The sequence below is a fragment of the Hermetia illucens genome, chromosome 4 (genome assembly GCF_905115235.1).
Source record: "Hermetia illucens chromosome 4, iHerIll2.2.curated.20191125, whole genome shotgun sequence".
NCBI classification, from domain to species: Eukaryota; Metazoa; Arthropoda; class Insecta; order Diptera; family Stratiomyidae; genus Hermetia; species Hermetia illucens.
In genome coordinates, this window is record NC_051852.1 from 17,540,078 (window position 1) to 17,557,407 (window position 17,330).

The 17,330-nt window shown below is 44.4% G+C and overlaps 1 protein-coding gene across 4 annotated transcripts in view; it reads right to left on the reverse strand.

Moving 5' to 3' along the window:
• The window catches only part of LOC119653747 (voltage-dependent T-type calcium channel subunit alpha-1G), a 254,747-nt gene that overhangs the window by 109,626 nt on the left and 127,791 nt on the right, over window positions 1-17,330 (reverse strand). For all 4 annotated transcript variants that reach the window (XM_038058675.1, XM_038058673.1, XM_038058676.1 and 1 more), the window contains exons 5-6: window positions 6,739-6,970; window positions 6,279-6,450 (exon numbers count right to left, since the gene is read on the reverse strand). In XM_038058675.1, coding sequence (XP_037914603.1) covers window positions 6,279-6,450; window positions 6,739-6,970 — 404 coding nt within the window. The remainder of the gene's footprint in view (window positions 1-6,278; window positions 6,451-6,738; window positions 6,971-17,330) is intronic.

Below are 17,330 nucleotides of genomic sequence, written 5' to 3' on the forward strand. Positions count from 1 at the left end.
CTTGCTTACTTTGCGGCTATTGTAAGCAACTATTTACAAAAATGAAGGCTCTGGTATGACACCAATGACGGACTCCAGGAGTACTTTGTCTCGGCAGGTGCCGTGGAATATCGAGTACAACGATGTGTGAAATCTTCCGGTCACGGAGGAAGCCACGGTGCTGACGACATAACACGCACTCTTAAGACGTTGGGTTATACTCATGTGAAGCAATGAATGCTGTTAAGGCTTGGCTAAAGAGTTCTGTAGTGATACTTGCGGAGGAAAAAACAGAAACCGTCCTCATTATGAAGCTTTACGGCGTTTACTAATGAGGAACGTATTCAAATTGGGATTGACCATTAGTTCCAAGCCGGTCATCAAATATTTGAGAGTAATAATAGGCAGGAAGCTCAGTTATAAGCAACATGTACAGTATGCTTGCCACAAAGCATCCGCTGCAAGTATGTTCTTGACAAGGTGACTAGGTGATGACGAACTTGGGAGAGCGAAGGCTTTTAGATTGCTTATAGCCAGGGTAGTGAGGACGATCTTGCTCTATTCAGCCTCCCAGCTCCGCTAACGTTCATAAACTGTGTGCAGTCTATAGGAGGGCAGCCCTTAGGGTGTGTTTTGCCTTTAGGACTGTTCCGGATGATCCTGCGTTTGACATCTCAAGAATGATGCCGATTGACATCTTGGCTGATGAGATGACGAACATATACAATACGAAGTCTATTTCCCATTTGTCGCAGGCGAAGGACGCCGAATGGCAGTAAATATATGGCAAGAGCGTTCGATATGCTCGAGATGACACTGAGGCTTACCCTTACCGTAAGTTTGGAGAGACGACACGGTGAGATTAATTATAATATTACTCAGTTTCTCGTGGAACATGGAGGATAATGCCAGTACCTGTACAGGCTTAAATTGGATAGTTCACCCGATTGTCCAAACGACGATGGAGTCCCAGAGGACCCAAAGCATATATTTTTCCACAGTCCAACATTTGTGGAAGAAAGGAAGAACATGGCGGTACCAGAAAATCTGGTGCAACAAATCAGCAGGATGAAGCCGTACACACCTCGATGTTCATCCTGCCGAGACAAAGAGGGAAATCTGATTTCCGACAGAATGGGCATGTTGGAGCGATGGGTTGAGTACTTTGATGAACTACTGAACAACCAGAACATCGGCGAGTTGGAGGTCCCGTCAACTGAAGTGGTTCATTAGCTTGTACTCAAGGTGTGGGACAGCGAATCAACACCTGACGATTGACACCATACATAAAAAGGGAGATATCATCCAGTGCAGCAATTATAGAGGTATCTCGTTGCTGAGTACCATCTATAAGATATTCTCTGCTAGCAGACCTAGACCGGATACCGGTTGTTGCGCCGTTGGTGATGATGATGATGATCATGTTTGCTTATTTAGAGTCAAAGTAGTCAGGAATAACTTTTCATAGAAGCCTTGGACAGGTTATTTTTAGGGACTCTTCTCCTCTTGTATTTTTCTTCACCCTAGTCCTTCCCTAAGGAGTCAATATTCGCTGGTGTTACTAGATTTTTAAAGCACATTCCCTTTCTTCGCTTATTCAGCGTGTTCAAGGTTACCTCGAACTGCTGTTAACTATTTCAGCTAATCTTGATTAATTTTCCCTCTAGCCCGTTGACGAATCCTGTCCGATTGGGAAACATAATGACCATGAGTAAAATAGCAATTTCCTCACTCCACCAATAATTAGGCTACTGGAATACGCACACCTTTTCGGTTCATGGACATTGCAAACATTGCCTCTATCATTCTTTTCATAACATAAGCTTCCAAATCCCAACTGACAATGTCTCCCTCAACACATCCCCATTGAAGACCTCCCTACTGGGTGACCAGATAAGGATGATTAGAAAAGAAATTTAAATAAAACAATGAGGGTGTGGAATGTCACCTTGTTTTCATCACTCAAATAGCAAGCATTTCTGATAACTCAGTCCAATATTTGCGGCAATGCGTCTCGAATGTTCGCCTAGAACTGGTCCAAAGTGGTTTGGTTATTAGCGTAGACTAAGAACTTGAGATGACTCCAAAAAGGGTGTCAAGACCAATGATCACCCCTGCCAATTGATAAACCCTCACTGCAAGATGAAACTAGTAGTGACTAGTAGTGTAGTGACTTATAAGATTGACGGTTAAAGAACATCTCACGTGGTTGGAGTCAACTTAGAAGGGAGAGCTGGAGCTGGAGAGCTGGAGAATTGACGAGTTCCACCGTGAAGGTTAGCCTGCAAATCCTGAGGCTCCACTGAAGTATTCCGTAGATAGACATTTACACGGTTCTGCACGCTCTAGAATGTGTGGAGATCCTTTTGGACAGTTCGGTCTCTCTCGTGTCCTTTAACTGGTGCGATCCTATCCATAAAATGACACGCAACGGACTGACGTGCTATTACAAAGAGAGGAACTCTCGTAAATGTTTTCTTCGTGAGAGGAGGCATGATTAATACTGCAGCAAGCCATTTTACACTTTATATTATATTTTATCTATATTTTTTCTAAAAAAGTAATGACCGCCTGTATAAATTTAGACGCTACTCGGCCACATCGCCCACGCTTCCTTTCAGTGTCCTTTGCCTTCTAGAAAAAAGGCTTCAATCTGTCTAAGGAAACCGATGCTCTGAGGTGCTGAGGAGGCAGACGGGGCAGCAACCCTGCCTTTTGAATCAAAACCAAAATGGCCAAAAGGAAACCTCCACTAGGAAACGTTGTATTCACTATTGTTTGCTGGCCGTGATACAGTAGGTGGATGTAGCACATCGGCTAACAGCAGCCCGCCACAAGGCTGTTGGTAAAGTCGACAAATGTTAGAATAATGTAGTATTTGGATTTATGTACTGGGTTCATTTAGTCCATGGCAAACAAGGATTCGAGGGGTAGAAAGGAGAGTTTTGACAAGTCTTGGATATCGCAGTGTGCGGTATGCAAGCATGCCATGACGACCTCCAGTTATAGGAGAACGGTTCACCGGTTTACCAGGGGACGGCATAAGCTGTCGGAGTTTGGAATGCGTTCCGAATCCAACAGACCCTTAAGGAATTGAGCAGATGGTTGGACCGACTTAAGAGGAATCTATAGCGACCGCATGCCTCGGGGTTGAGCACTGGTCCAGGTATGCTTCGTATGCGCTCAACGGTGAAGTTCGACGCGAAGTGGTTGTGGTGTTAAACAAGTCAACCTACTAGAATGTCCCCGCGGTGATGGTCACGTAAGGGCCCACCCTTCGAGAAATCTTTCATTTGATTTGAGAAATGACGTCTCTTCGGAGAGGCAGTTTACCCGAAAGGCTTAGGCATTCTTAAGACACTTGCAGTAGACACAAGGAGCTTGTTTAAATCTTGGGATTGCCATCGCTGTCTAAACTGAACGCGTGCTCCCCATGCTCGAAGACTTTATAGGAGCCTTCGTACGTTGGTTACAGTGCCCTGCAAATGAATAAGTTATCACTAGAACGGTGGTGCAGACCCTCAAGTTCTCTAGGGGTGCAAACCATTGGCCGCATGTAACGAGATAGCGGAGGTGACTTCAATCTGAACGGCCTCTGGTAGCAGGCGCAACAATCCAGCCTCTTTAAACCTGCCTCTCTTATCGAGGACCAGGTCGCCAGGTAATTTTGGATTTTCTCTATACATCAGATCAGCAAACTCTTCGCGGAGACCAAGCAGAACTTAAGCAAAACCTGCGATCAGGATGACTCGTCGCGCGCCATAATGGTTACTTTCAGCGTCCAATGCCAACGTTCTAGGATCTCATTAGAATGCTGGTGATATGCGGTTCCACGCTGATGTTTGAATTCAAGGAGCTTTCCGAGTTCTGAAAAAAAGAGTGGATTCGAATTGCATTCCCTGGTCTGCGATTATTACGGCGGGAACAACCAAAGTGCGGAATAAAAGGAAGATAGAAGGTCCCAGCATATAATTGTGCTGTAATGTCCTTCAGAGATATTTCCTCACGCCACCCCGTCAACCGATCAATGATCGTGAGGAAAAGCTTGTAGCCGTGCGAATCTCAAAAAGAAATGTATTGTGTAAAAGCGGAAGGGTTGTATGATGGGGAAGCACTTTGTTGATTTAGGGAATACGTTACAATTTTGGCATGCAATGCACTCTCTGGCCCAAGAATTTACGTGCTTTTTCATAGATGGCCAAAAATATTTGCTGGAGACCTGCCGATTTGCTGTCCTAATGCAAGAGTGTGCAAGATCGTACACTGAGTGAAACCCTTACCTTATGAAAAGCGGCCGACATATATAGTCTAGGTCCCTTTTCGGAGATCTCGCAGCAAATAGAGAAAGGTGAGCCGAAAATGGGGAACTTTTTAAACTTGTATTTGGGGTCCGATTGCGTCATTCTTTTGGGCCACACCACTTGGATGTTGATTTCGAAAATTCAAGAAGTATCAGCGAACCGTCTTTACCGGACACATGTTGAATGTTCAATATAATTTGGATGATGTAAGCTAATCGCTGAAATTAGAGAGGTGGTGCTTTGTCATGCTTCTACCTTAAGGCGAAAGATAAAGGCTTATGGTACGTGAACGGCTTGCCTTTAAGGGAAATTGGGGAAGTACTTGATACTCAGATACGCGGCTGTAATTCTGTTGAGCGGGATTCAACTGTTCTGAGAAGAAACCCGACGGTTGCCAATTTTGGTTCACCATGTGCTGAAGAGCAGCGCCTACTTCAATGTCTGAGACATTGGCAAACACGACTTAGGGTACATCCTTTTGGTAGAATGCCAAAAGTGTAGTGTTTACCAGCTGTTACTTGGTTGCTTCAAACGTTGGATGGCTCTTGGAGATCACACGACCTCCCGCGATTCTTTGACCTTAGGACCAGGTAGAAAGGCGTTAAGTAAAGACTGGTGGTGAGGTCTTTGGTCGCTTTTGGCAGCGGAAAACTCGCGATTGTTTCCACTTTGTCTGGGCCGGGTTGTATGTCATCAGGAGTGATGGAATGGTCTAGAAATTTCACCTGCTGCTGGGAGACGTTGAAAAATGCAAATGTTCGGACTCGGTGGGAGATGCAACACAACACTTACCAATCTGCCACACTCCTTCCAATTTGCTAGATAAATATTCAGCAGGGGTGTCACCAATGAAACACAGCGTACTTTCAAGTGTTTGGAAGGTAGTATTTTTTAGAGGGTTCAAACAATGTCATGAACGTTGGGAAGGGGTGCTGTCCTTCAAGGAAATAAGACAAATTTTTATGATAAACCTGCTCCTTTGTCTCTTGATCGGGTATTTTTCGACTTGTCTTCGTAAAGGAACTTTTGTTTGTGAATGTTACCAAATCTAATTCAGTTACTCTGGTGTCTCTCTTGTAGTACCGGAGACTGACAATCGTTTCATAGATGTGATATGATGAGGGAAGTGTATTTTATGCTCTCAAAACTTTTATTTTGACCGGACTACAATGCGGAACGCGAATGATTCATATGTTATATATCCACTCAAATGAGTTTACTTCACCGAAAAAACCTCATAACAAGAAAGTCAACCCAATAAGGGGCTATAAGCATGTGCCAGAACGTATTTACATGGTTCATTTACAGCATGGAACGCTTCAATCTACTTATAAAATGTAAGCTGTGTATGTTCATATTTTGTTCACTATCATCTACGTAATTTTCAATGAAAAGCAGATTCAGCTACTTGAGATGATCCTGTCGAGAGGGATACTATGAGTGCTTTCGAAGAGGAGGCTAATGTAGTCGAATTTGATACTTGTTCAGTTCAGGAACAGAACAAAAGGCTTGATCAAAACAAAACTCCAAAACTGAATGAGAGGCACCAACTGAACCTGTGAAGAAAAAACAACCGAAACACAAAACAAATCTACGGAAATTCAATGAAAAACCTGCGGAATTGAAATGTATCCTGGCGTGGTGAAGGCTCAAACTGCACTGTTGTGCCCCACTTCAAAACAAACTACAACTGAAACTGAAGGACTCGAAAAAGGAAACATGTTCAACTGAATATTACTCGAAACGTTCATGTACTCAGCTCGGCGTTCTCTACTCCGCTCGTCCTAATTGTAATCCTCTAGCCTAGCCATTGGAACGGAAGAATTACCTTGGAACCCTGTTTTCCGCCAACTCTCTCGAAGGTGATATTATAAATAAAATGAACCTAGATAATATCCTAGACTAGTTTAATGGCTCGTGTCCGGCTCTTGTCAGACGCTGATAATATATCGATTTCACACAAGCACAATTACATAAATGCCTTCAAGGTGTACTCACTTGGGTGCAATAACGTTCGGCGGTAGTTGTAGGACGCAGCGTTGTCGTAAAATTCCTTCCCAGAGTTGAACTCCGACAATTCCGAAAATGAAAAAGACGAAAAAACACAGCAACAGGACATTGCCCAGCATTGGCAGTGTGTCGAGCAGGAGCATCACGAGGATTCGCATACCTGAAACGATTGTCAATGGTTACTATGTAATAAAGATTTCCCTTCAACCTGGCCAGGATCATCTGGTGTCGTTAAATCGAGCCACAATGTAACATCCAACAATTTGCTACTAATTAAATCCACATCCCTTTATGCTCCACGGCCATTGTCGTTGTCCTGGCAGCATTACCTTTGAATTTCGCACGTGTCGTGCAATTTTTTTGTGTTTCTGTATGATCCTGTCCCAGTTGCGACACTCACTTAGTATTCAAAAAGGCTTTTCATCAAATTGTTCGCTTTCATACTCACTTGGAATCCTATTTATAGCCCGCAGTGGCCGTAACACCCTTATTGTGCGTATCGCTGTTAAATTCAAATTTTCCACGTGCATCACATATTCTAAAAGTCCTGCCAAGACAATGAAGAAATCCAGGCGGTTCCAGGAGTCGGCCAGGTAAGTGTTCTTCCCGTAGATTCCCATTGCCACCATTTTGATTGTCATTTCCAGTGCGAAAAACGCAAAAATTATGTCGTCGAATATCTGCAAGAGACAATAAAGTATGCACAGGAGACGTATTAGATGTTTGTATTCCCAGAATCCCGGATCCTTCTTGAATTTTGAATCTTTGCTTCCCGATCACATGCGAAACTTAATGAGAAAATGTGGTTTTGATTGATGTGCAAACCCACATCCCGACCTCCGGTAAATATCAAGAAAGTCGTTATAAATTTTAAATGAGTTTGGGCTTTAAGACAAACATTGTTGGAGCGCCGACATCTTGGGTTCAGCCTGGGAAATTCGTATCAGGAATGCGAGGAGTTGCGTAAGGAGAAGGAAAATGAACAGCAAGAAAGTGTTTAATCGAAATAATCACTTGAGGGCTTAGGCATGTAGGTGAGGATATGTTGGCGCAGCGGCCTACCGTCGCAGGACTGGTGTATGCATGTAATGTTTGCAGAACCACTTGGTGGAAGCAAATAAAGTCCTGGAATGTATTACCCAGGATATGCCATTAATTTGTTTTATAAACAGTGAGCGTAATAATGCTAACATGCTGACGAGCTTTGTTCTGATTAATAAAAACTTTCCCGGGATTTATTTTTAGTACGTAAAGATATGTTATAGGTCGCAAAGTATGGCATAACCCCGTGGTTTGACATTTGAACCTGGAAAAGGGAGCAGTTTCACCTTAGATTGACATTGATGTCGATTTAATTTTTCGCTCCTCCCATCTTCGCTTTCAATCTGTGGGGCGAGCCAGATACCCTTGAGGAGAGCAAATATGGAAGGTTTGCAATCAGTCATCGAGATTGGCTCAAATAGTTTAAATATTCTCTAGGAAGCCTTTCAGAAACACAATGAACATATAAATTCCTTAGAATGTGAAACTGGAAAGAAAAAATCCTCTTGATCTGAAAAATAGAAAAATTTCCGTAATTTGTCACTGTAGATGCGAGGAATTACCAAATTATAGCAAGACTTCCACCAAACTTTCCAGTATCACGTGCTATATACTAGCGCCAAATTTTGTGGGCCCTTGATTTATATCGAAAATTTGATCACCCAGCCTCTCCGCTCCCCTCCCTTTGTAACAAATCCAAAAGATTACAATCGTTCAACCATTTTTGATTAAATCAGGAGTGACAGACAGACAGACACACGAGGAATGAATAGGCGAATAGAGGCATCCGCAAACGCTGGATAGGAACAAATGAAAGACGATAGAAGGAAAAGTGGGGGACTTTAGACAAAAAATTTTGTGAAATCAGGCAAGATCGTCTCCATGTAGAAAGTGGTTAAGAAACAAAGTATTGACTTTCAATCATTCAGTCATTGAACTGTCCAGGCAATCAGCAGGTTCTTAAGAAACAAACAAACAGTACGACCTCCTCAAAAAAGAGGCTGAAGCTTTCCTTGACGGAAAAACGAGAAAAATAGGAGGAAAAAATAAGGGTTTGCCCCGAGCCAATTGCGCAGGTATTATGTCTTATACAAACATAATGAATAAGGTGAATGTTGACATTGATCGAAAAGAGCTGGGAGGAGATATCTTTAGAATCCTGAGGAGCCAAAAAGGATAAGATACACTCAGGATCTCCATTTAGTGAGATGACACTAGGTAAGGTCACATCCAAAGAGGAAGTACATATCGCTTAAATGGCGCAGTTCAAACTATAGGTTCTGTAAGAGACGTGGTGGTCAAATGGTAGTATAGGTCCCAGGGCGAAACGTGGATTGGTACCCACGATGGAGCATAAAACCTGGGAAATGCCTGCTGAACCAACACCAACAGCTCTACTACCAAACCCTATCTCCACCTCCACGTGGTGACCGCTGGAAACTCTTTCATAACGAAAAGCTGCACACGGAGAAGGATGAAGGCGAGTCTCCCGCGCCTAAAAACGGGACAAACTGTACTAACTGGTCCTCCAGGTTGGGGGTTGGGTAGGGCTGACAACCCTACACGGAAAACCAATGTTACGAAGCCACGAAAGGAGCCTCGGACAGGATGGATCTTACAACGACGAGCCCGACAACGACAATGGATTAACGATTTGCGCATTTACCCATACCCTGTCCCCATATAGGGCTGATATAACAGCGTTACAAGAGATGCGATGGACAGGGACCGGTTTCCTGGAGAAGAGCCACTACACCATATATTATAGCGGTCAGCGGTCATCCACTAAGCCATGTGCTCGGAGTAGGTTTCTTAGTCAGCCAAAAAATGAAACCTGCTGTTATCGGCTTGAAAACATAAGCAAACGGCTATGCACTCTGCGCTTGCGAGGCAAGTTTAGAAATATAAGCCCCATTAACGTTCACGCCCCTACAGAGCAGACTACAGATTCGGAGAAGGATACCTTCTACGAGGCAGTAGAACGAACCCTCGAAATCAAAATCGTACTTGGGGACTTTAATAGCTAAGTAGGGAAGGAGCCCGTATTCAGGCGATACGTTGGCTCCCATAGCTTACACGAAAAAACAAATGATAACGGACTGCGGGTTATTCAATTAGCAGGGTCACACGAAATGGTTGTTGGAAGTACCTGGTTTGCGCGGAAAGCGGGCCACAAACATACGTGGGCCTCTCCAGACGGGACCACTTTCAACCAAATTGACCACGTATTGATCGAACGCCGCCAAATCTCAGCCTTGATGAATGTCAGAACATATAGGGGGGGCAATATAGACTCGGACCACTATCTCGTTGGCATGGTGCTCCGAGCTCGAATAACAATACCACCTAGAATTCCCTCTGACAATCAGGTGAGAGTGAACACTGAAGCCATCCACAACACAGTCCTCCGCGACACCTATAAGAGGGAAATGGATACCGCAATAACCGCAGTCAACAGAGGACCTGGAGATGAAACATCAACAAATGATCTTCACAATCACCTGAAGAACGTTATCATGGATACGGTCACAAACATACTTGGCCCCAGCCGCAAAAGGAGTCGGAACGGCTGGTTTGACGATGCATGCAAGCTAGCAACAGAACGGATGAATGCCGTATACCGAGTAATGTTGCATTCTCAAAGAACGCGGGCACGCGCAGAGACTTATCACGAACTCCGTCGAGCGGAGAAGCGACTTCACAGACGGAAAAAGGAAGTCTGGAAGAACCAACAAGTCTGTGAACTAGAAAAGTACAGGGAGCAACCGCACCAGGCGCGCAAGTTTTACCAACAAGTCAGCAGGATGAAGCCTTATAAACCTCGATGCTCATTCTGCCGAGACAAAGAGGGAAATCTGATTTCCGACAGAATGGGCATATTAGAGCGATGGGTTGAGTACTTTGATGAGCTACTGAACAACCAGAACATCGGCGAGTTGGAGGTCCCGCCAACTGAAGACGGCGGACAAATACTGCCATCACCAAGTGTAGCAGAAACAGTCCGTGCAATTCATCAGCTAAAAAATCATAAGTCGCCAGGAGCCGATAGAATTACAGCCGAATTGGTTAAATATGGAGGCGACCAGTTACACCAAGTGGCTCATCAACTTGTGCTCAAGGTATGGGACAGCGAATCAATGCCTGACGATTGGCAACGAGGCATTATCTGTCTCATACATAAAAAGGGAGATATCACACAGTGCAGCAATTATAGAGGTATCACGTTGCTCAGTACCATCTATAAGATATTCTCTACTATCTTGCTAGGCCGGATAGCCCCATACCCCCAGAAAATCATTGGCCCATACCAAAGAGGCTTCACTCCAGGCAAATGAGCAACAGATCAGATTTTCTCTCTGCGGCAAGCGATGGAAAAACTGTTGGAATATGGACAACAGATGCACCATCTGTTCATCGACTTTAAAGCTGCCTATTATAGCATAGCCAGGGTAAAACTGTACACGGCCATGGGAGAATTCGGTATCCCGACGAAATTAATAAGACTAGGCTGACCCTGACCAATGTGCGAGGCCAGATAAAAGCAGCAGAATCACTCTCAAGACCATTCAACATCAACAACGGTCTACGACAAGGGGATGCCCTATCATGCGTCCTCTTTAACCTGGCCCTCGAGAAAGTGATCCGTGATGCTGAGGCAAATGCAAGAGGTACGATCCTCTTCAAGTCCACCCAACTACTGGCCTATGCTGACGATATCGACATCATGGGAAGAACCACCCGAGATGTACAAACTGCCTTCATCCAGATCGAGCAGGCGGCGCGAAATCTTGGGCTGCACATCAATGAAGGCAAGACAAAATATATGGTGGCAACGTCAGCACCTAAGACGAATCAACCAACAACATCAAACCGCACTGGTCAAACACAAACACGAAGAAGAATAAGGATAGGAGAATACAACTTTGAGACCGTTGACAATTTCTCTTATCTAGGGTCAAAAATCACAACCGATAACAACTACGATGATGAAATCCGCGCACGGTTGTTATCAGCCAACAGAGCCTATTTCAGCTAACAAAGACTGTTCCGCTCGAAACGTCTCACAATAGGGTCAAAGCTCTTACTGTACAAGACAATGATCTTGTATTCCTCGGAAACTTGGGTTCTTAGCAAGAAAAATTGCGAACTCTTGGCCGCGTTCGAGAGAAGAATCCTCCGAAGAATGTTTGGCCCCCTACATGAGGATGGACGATTCCGTAGCCTACACAATAACGAAATCTATGAGCGATACCATGACCGTCCGGTTGTGGATAAAATCCGACTCAATAGGTTACAGTGGGCGGGTCACTTAATCCGTATGGATGAGGATGATCCCACCCGGAAAGACTATAAGGGCAATATCTATGGTAGAAAAAGAAGACGAGGCAGACCCTGCCTAAGATGGAGCGATGGCGTAGGTCAGGACGCCAGACAGCTTTTAGGGATATCGAATTGGTGGACCTCGGCGCAAAACCGGGATGTCTGGAATTCCTTATTAAGGCAGGCCTAGACCGGATACCGGTTGTTGCGCCGTTGATGATGATGATGATGAAAGGCTTCATACAGAAACGCAATAAACATACGAATTCCTTAAAATGTGATACTGAAAAGAATCAATCCTCTTGATCTGAAACATTGAAAAATTTCCGTAATTTGTCACTGTAGATGCAAGGAGTTACCAAATTATAGGAAGACTTCCACCAAACTTTCCAATATCACGTGCTATGTACTAGCGCCAAATTTTGTGGGCCCTTGATTTATATCGGAAATTTTATGACGTAGTCTCTCCGCTCCCCTCCCTTTGTAACAAATCCAAAATATTACAATCGTTAGCTATAAATCGAGACCCTTAATATCCCATACGGCTGAGTTCTACGGAAAAAATTTTGTAATCGCTTTTGAATGGACCCTTTTCCTCCTTAAAATGAAGGATAGATGATGCCCTACACAGAATGAGTAGCGATTCATAGTTCCAACAACTCCACTAGATTTCGTGTCAATAGGCAAACCCATTTTTGATTAAATCAGGGCGTGACAAAGAACAGTGGAACAGAACAGTGAAAAACAGGGAAGATCACCCCCGTGTAGAAAATGGTTAAGAAACAAATTATTAACTTTCATTTATTCAGTCATTGAGCTGTCCAGGCAATCAGCAGGTTCCTAAGAAACAAAAAAGCGGTACGACCTCCTCAGAAAGGGGACTGAAGCTTTTCTTGGCTGAAAAACAGTGTCCAAATGAGAAAAAAAGGGACAAGAAAATAAGGATTTGCTTCGAAGCAACTGCGCAGGTATCATGTCTTACACAGACAAAATAAATAAGGTGGAAGCTGACATTGATCGAAAAGAGCTAGGAGGAAATATCTTTAGAATCCTCGGAGCCAAAAAGGATATAATAAACTGGAGTCCAAGAGGCTCGGTGAGAACATAAAGTATATCAAAAATATGGGATCTCCATTCAGTGAGATGACTCTAGGTAAGGTCCCATCCAAAGAGGAAGTACATATTGTTTAAATGGAGCAGTTCAAACTATAAGTTCTATAAGAGGCGTCTGCTGTAAATTTCAGAAAGGCTCCAGAAACAGGCAACATATACATATATCTATAGCTCCTACGTTTCCCCGAAAGTCACATTTGCAGAGCTCAAAAGTATGATAGACAGCTCGATTCCCCATCCAAGAGGATGATATACAAAAATATTTTTTTTGTTTAAGAATTCAGAAGGCATCAATTTGATGGCGGATCTGACCAATTGGGGAGAAACTTTTTCTTCTATTTTTAGCCCACGAACCCCTCATTTTGCACTATTCACCCAACATTTTTTCCAGAAAAAAAAACAAACTTGTAGTCTCATCCTGAGTAGGAGCAACTCATTAGACGTCTCCTCACAGCCTCCATTGAAGCAATGTGATTGAAAGTAGTTGCAAATTATTATTCGGTTCCTCACATATGTATATGTACAAACACGACATTATATTCAGGACGAAAACCGCCAGTCTCCATTTTTAAAAAAAATGGGTGCTTGTTCCAAACGGTGCCCTTGTAGGAAACAAAAAAGTGGAGAACAATTTCTTCCCAATTGTTCCCGCCCCACATCAAGGGAATACAGATTCATATCTTCCCCAATCCTTAAACAACAAATTTTGTTGCGTCCAGAACTTCTTCTTCGGTTGCAAGAGGGATGACCTGAGCCTTTGTTGATACCATTAGAAAGATATCTGGATGCTGTGGAACGTGTCAAATCTAAAATTTATTTTTTATAATTTTATTTAAAATGTCTATGATTATAAGTGTTGGCCAACTATAAAAGACAATGAACGGCGTCTTACGGTAATGGAGACGAAGATTTTGCGTTGGACTAGTGGCGTGACACGTTTTAATCATATCCGAAATGGGGATATACGCAATCGATATGGGACTGCACCGAGCGCGGAAAGATTGTTGGAGAGGCATCTTCGATGGTATGGTCACATAATTCGCGCTAACGAGAATCACTTGCCAAGATTGGTCTGAACATCGAAGTCGATGGTAAACGACCAAAAGGCCGGCCGAAACAACGGTGGCTTGATACGCTGGATGGAGTTAAATCTCGCCTCGCGACCGCATCTAGATCAGGCAATTGATAGAGCTAAATGGCGAAATCGATCACGACGAGTCGACCCTGCTTGTGGACGGGACAGAGGCCGAAGAAAAAGGAGAAGCAGAACCTGGGTGTGTATTATACTCAGAACGAAGTCCAAACAGAAAACTATTCAAATTTGCAGCGATGGACACATTGCTCCTTCTCAGCCACTGGTGGGCTTTGACAACATCTAGCTCGCACATGTGATGGGGAAGCACGGTCTTAGCGACTGTAACGATAATGGTGAGGGATTTTTGGATTTCTGAAGCTTTCATTACCTCGTCATTGGTGACACATTATTCAAGCGCAGAGTCTGCTATAAGGTCGGCTGGATTTCAACTAACCGGCACCGTACAAGCAATCAGATTGGCCATTTTGCGATGAGGGGTAAATTTGTCAGTTTTTTCCTGGATATGCGTAATAAGAGAGGCGCTGACATCGACCTCGAAAGTGCTCACCATTTGATAATCACTCACCTTCACTTGCGTGTGGTGTCCGCCAATTTTCGGGCCTGAAGAGCTGGGACCCCCAAGTTCAACATCATCTACTTGTATGATCCAACTGTCGCTCGACAGCGAGAGAGCTATTTTGCTGATCGTACAGCAGATATACTAAGTAACCCGTCTGAGAATATCGATGAGTATTGGGCCGCAATCAAAAATGTTCTCTCTCGGGTGATACGAAGGTCATCGGTCACGTCCCTAAGGGCCGTCATAAAATCTCAATTATTTCGGAACAAAGAGAGCGGATCGAAGAGTGGAAAGGGTTGAAGGCTCTTCTGATCGCTACGAGTGGTCAGTTCATCGTAGTGTGCACCGTGATAAAAGGGATTTTGCTGTTATTTTGGTCAGGAAAGCGCAAAATGGCACAGAACGGAATGATTTCACAATCGTATACCGCATCACGAAAGTATTTGCTTGTGGACGGAAATATTTCAATGGTTCTGTGAAGGACGTCATCGATCGACTTCTCATACCCAACGCCGAAGAACCCAAAAAATCCTTCCACCTCCCTTAACTACGATTCTTAACCGTATGGTATTCAGTCAAGTTCCTCCTTTCGCCGATGAAATGGATAACCACCGTAGCATGCGGTTATAAACAGTTCCTCCAAGCAAGAGAGAAATCGTTTCGGCAATCAATCCATTCAAACGTGGGAAAGCCGCTGGGCTTCACAGTCTCTCTGCAGGTACTGCAGATCTGTTGTTTCCACTAGTATGGAAATCTTGAGAATGGGAGAGAATAAAACAAAGGGATGATTGTTAAGATTGCAAAGAAGGGCACCCGTTTTGAGCCGAACAATTGAACGGGTATCTGCCTGCTCTCTGTTGTTGTGAAGATAATAGCCAAAATAATCCTGAAATCTGTCAAAAAAATCTCGAAATCTTGATCCACAGAATGCAGGCTTGTTTCCGCTCTGGATGCATTGATCGCATCAACATCCTACGCATCATTTTTGGACAGTGCGCGCTCGACCCAGGACGGGCGTTACCGAGAAGCTGATAGTTATCATTAGAGCGATATATGATGGCTCAAAATGTCACGTGTTGCAGCGGGGTAACATCTCGGAGGAATTTGGGGTGCAAAGCGTAGTTCGCCAGGAGTGCATCTTGTCACTGAACTTATTTATTTTTGTTAACGGTGACGTTCTTCATGCTCCCACATTCGGAGGATATGGAGGAGTTCAATGGACAATGACATCCTTCCTCAAATACTTCAACTAAGCGATGTCATTAGCTTTGGTTTGGTCTCTCGCCGGTTCATGGATCTTAGCCAAATGGCTCTGGACTCTGAAGGAGCAGCAGGTAGCGTTGGACTGAAGACAACACCCACAATACCAAAGTTCTTGGTCTGACGGGAGGGGGGGGAGGCTCAACTGAAATTATTCTAATTATCATGAAAAGAGTGGCAACTCTTCTCCTGCTGTGTTTAAGTTCGAACTCCTTTTGACGTTGAAAAACAATTTTCGCTGTGAAAAATTGTTTTTCGATGTCGTGGCCAACTCGATTCGCACTTGCGCGCATGCGGACTACAAGTTGTTTGCTCCGCGAAAAAACTCCTCCTCCACCTGAAACCAAACGGGGGTTTCAGCGAGGAATCAGACGCGCAGCTTCCTCAACTCGACTGCCGCAAGTCAAAGTGGACGCGTCACACGCCTCTCGCCTCTTGCCGGGGGAAGAGCTTTAGTCGAGCCAAGGAGATCCGTTCGTTCATTGAGGCTATAATATTGTCGGCCTCGCTCGTTATCGCCCTGGGCACAACAGTCACGGTTTTCGCGTGGTTCGCGAGTGGTGGTGGCATCAGGTTTTGCATTGCGTTGAGTCCCGACCTAATTTCGAGAATAGAGTCGCTGGGCAATCTTAGATTCTCCCCATATTCAAGCTCCTCGAGATTTGCAGCAAATTCTACACCATTGGCTGTTCGGAGGCCAGGTAGAACGAGCAGGACCTGCTACCTGCCAGGTAGCAGGACCTGCTACCAAGAAGCTTCTCAAAAAGCCAATGATATCGAGGTGAATGGTATGGAAACGCTTGGTGGACCGAGGGATCCTGCCTACCTCTTTCCTTACATACTTTGTAGTTTTTCACTTCTGCGATGCGATGCTCATGGACGGCCAGAAATATTTGGCGATGACTAACCGATTCGTTGTCGGAATGCTTGGGTGCGTCAGATCGTGAACAGCGTGAAATACTTCCATTCGGAAATCATCCGGAATACATGACCATGGTCCCTTGTCTGATGTCTCGCAGTATATACTGGATGTTGGGCCGAAGATAGGAAACTCCCCAAATGTTATTTGGAATTGGTCCTCAAGCTCTGAGGAACTGCGTCGTGCTTCTACGCCTCGGCAATTGCCGGAAAATCGACCGTGGCGGGGACTTTTACCTCTGCAACACGTGACAAAGCGCCAGCAATTACGTTATCTTTTCCAGACACGTGTTGAATGTCGGAAGTGAACTGACTAATAAAACTCAAGTGCCAAAGTTGGCGAGGGGACGCTTTGTCCGGCTTACATGGCTAGAAACTCACGATCATAGGTGATTAAGTTCCGTTAAGGGGGTCGAGCTATTTGGAGAATTAGCTGAACGGTTGTCAGATTTGGTTCACTTTTTGGTGAAGAGCAGCACCAGCAGCAATGTCTGAGGCATCGACGAATACGGTCAGAGGTACATCTTGCTGAAGGAATGCTACAAGTGTAATATTCACCAACTATTGCTTGGTGGCCTCAAATGTTTTGACAGCCTCTGGGAACCGCACAATCAGACGGGAATCTTTGGTTTTCGGCCTAGACAAGAGGGCGTTAAGGATCAATTGATGGTGGGCGGCGTTGGGCTAGAAACGACGCTAGAAGTTTAATATGGCCAAGAATCTTCTGAGATCC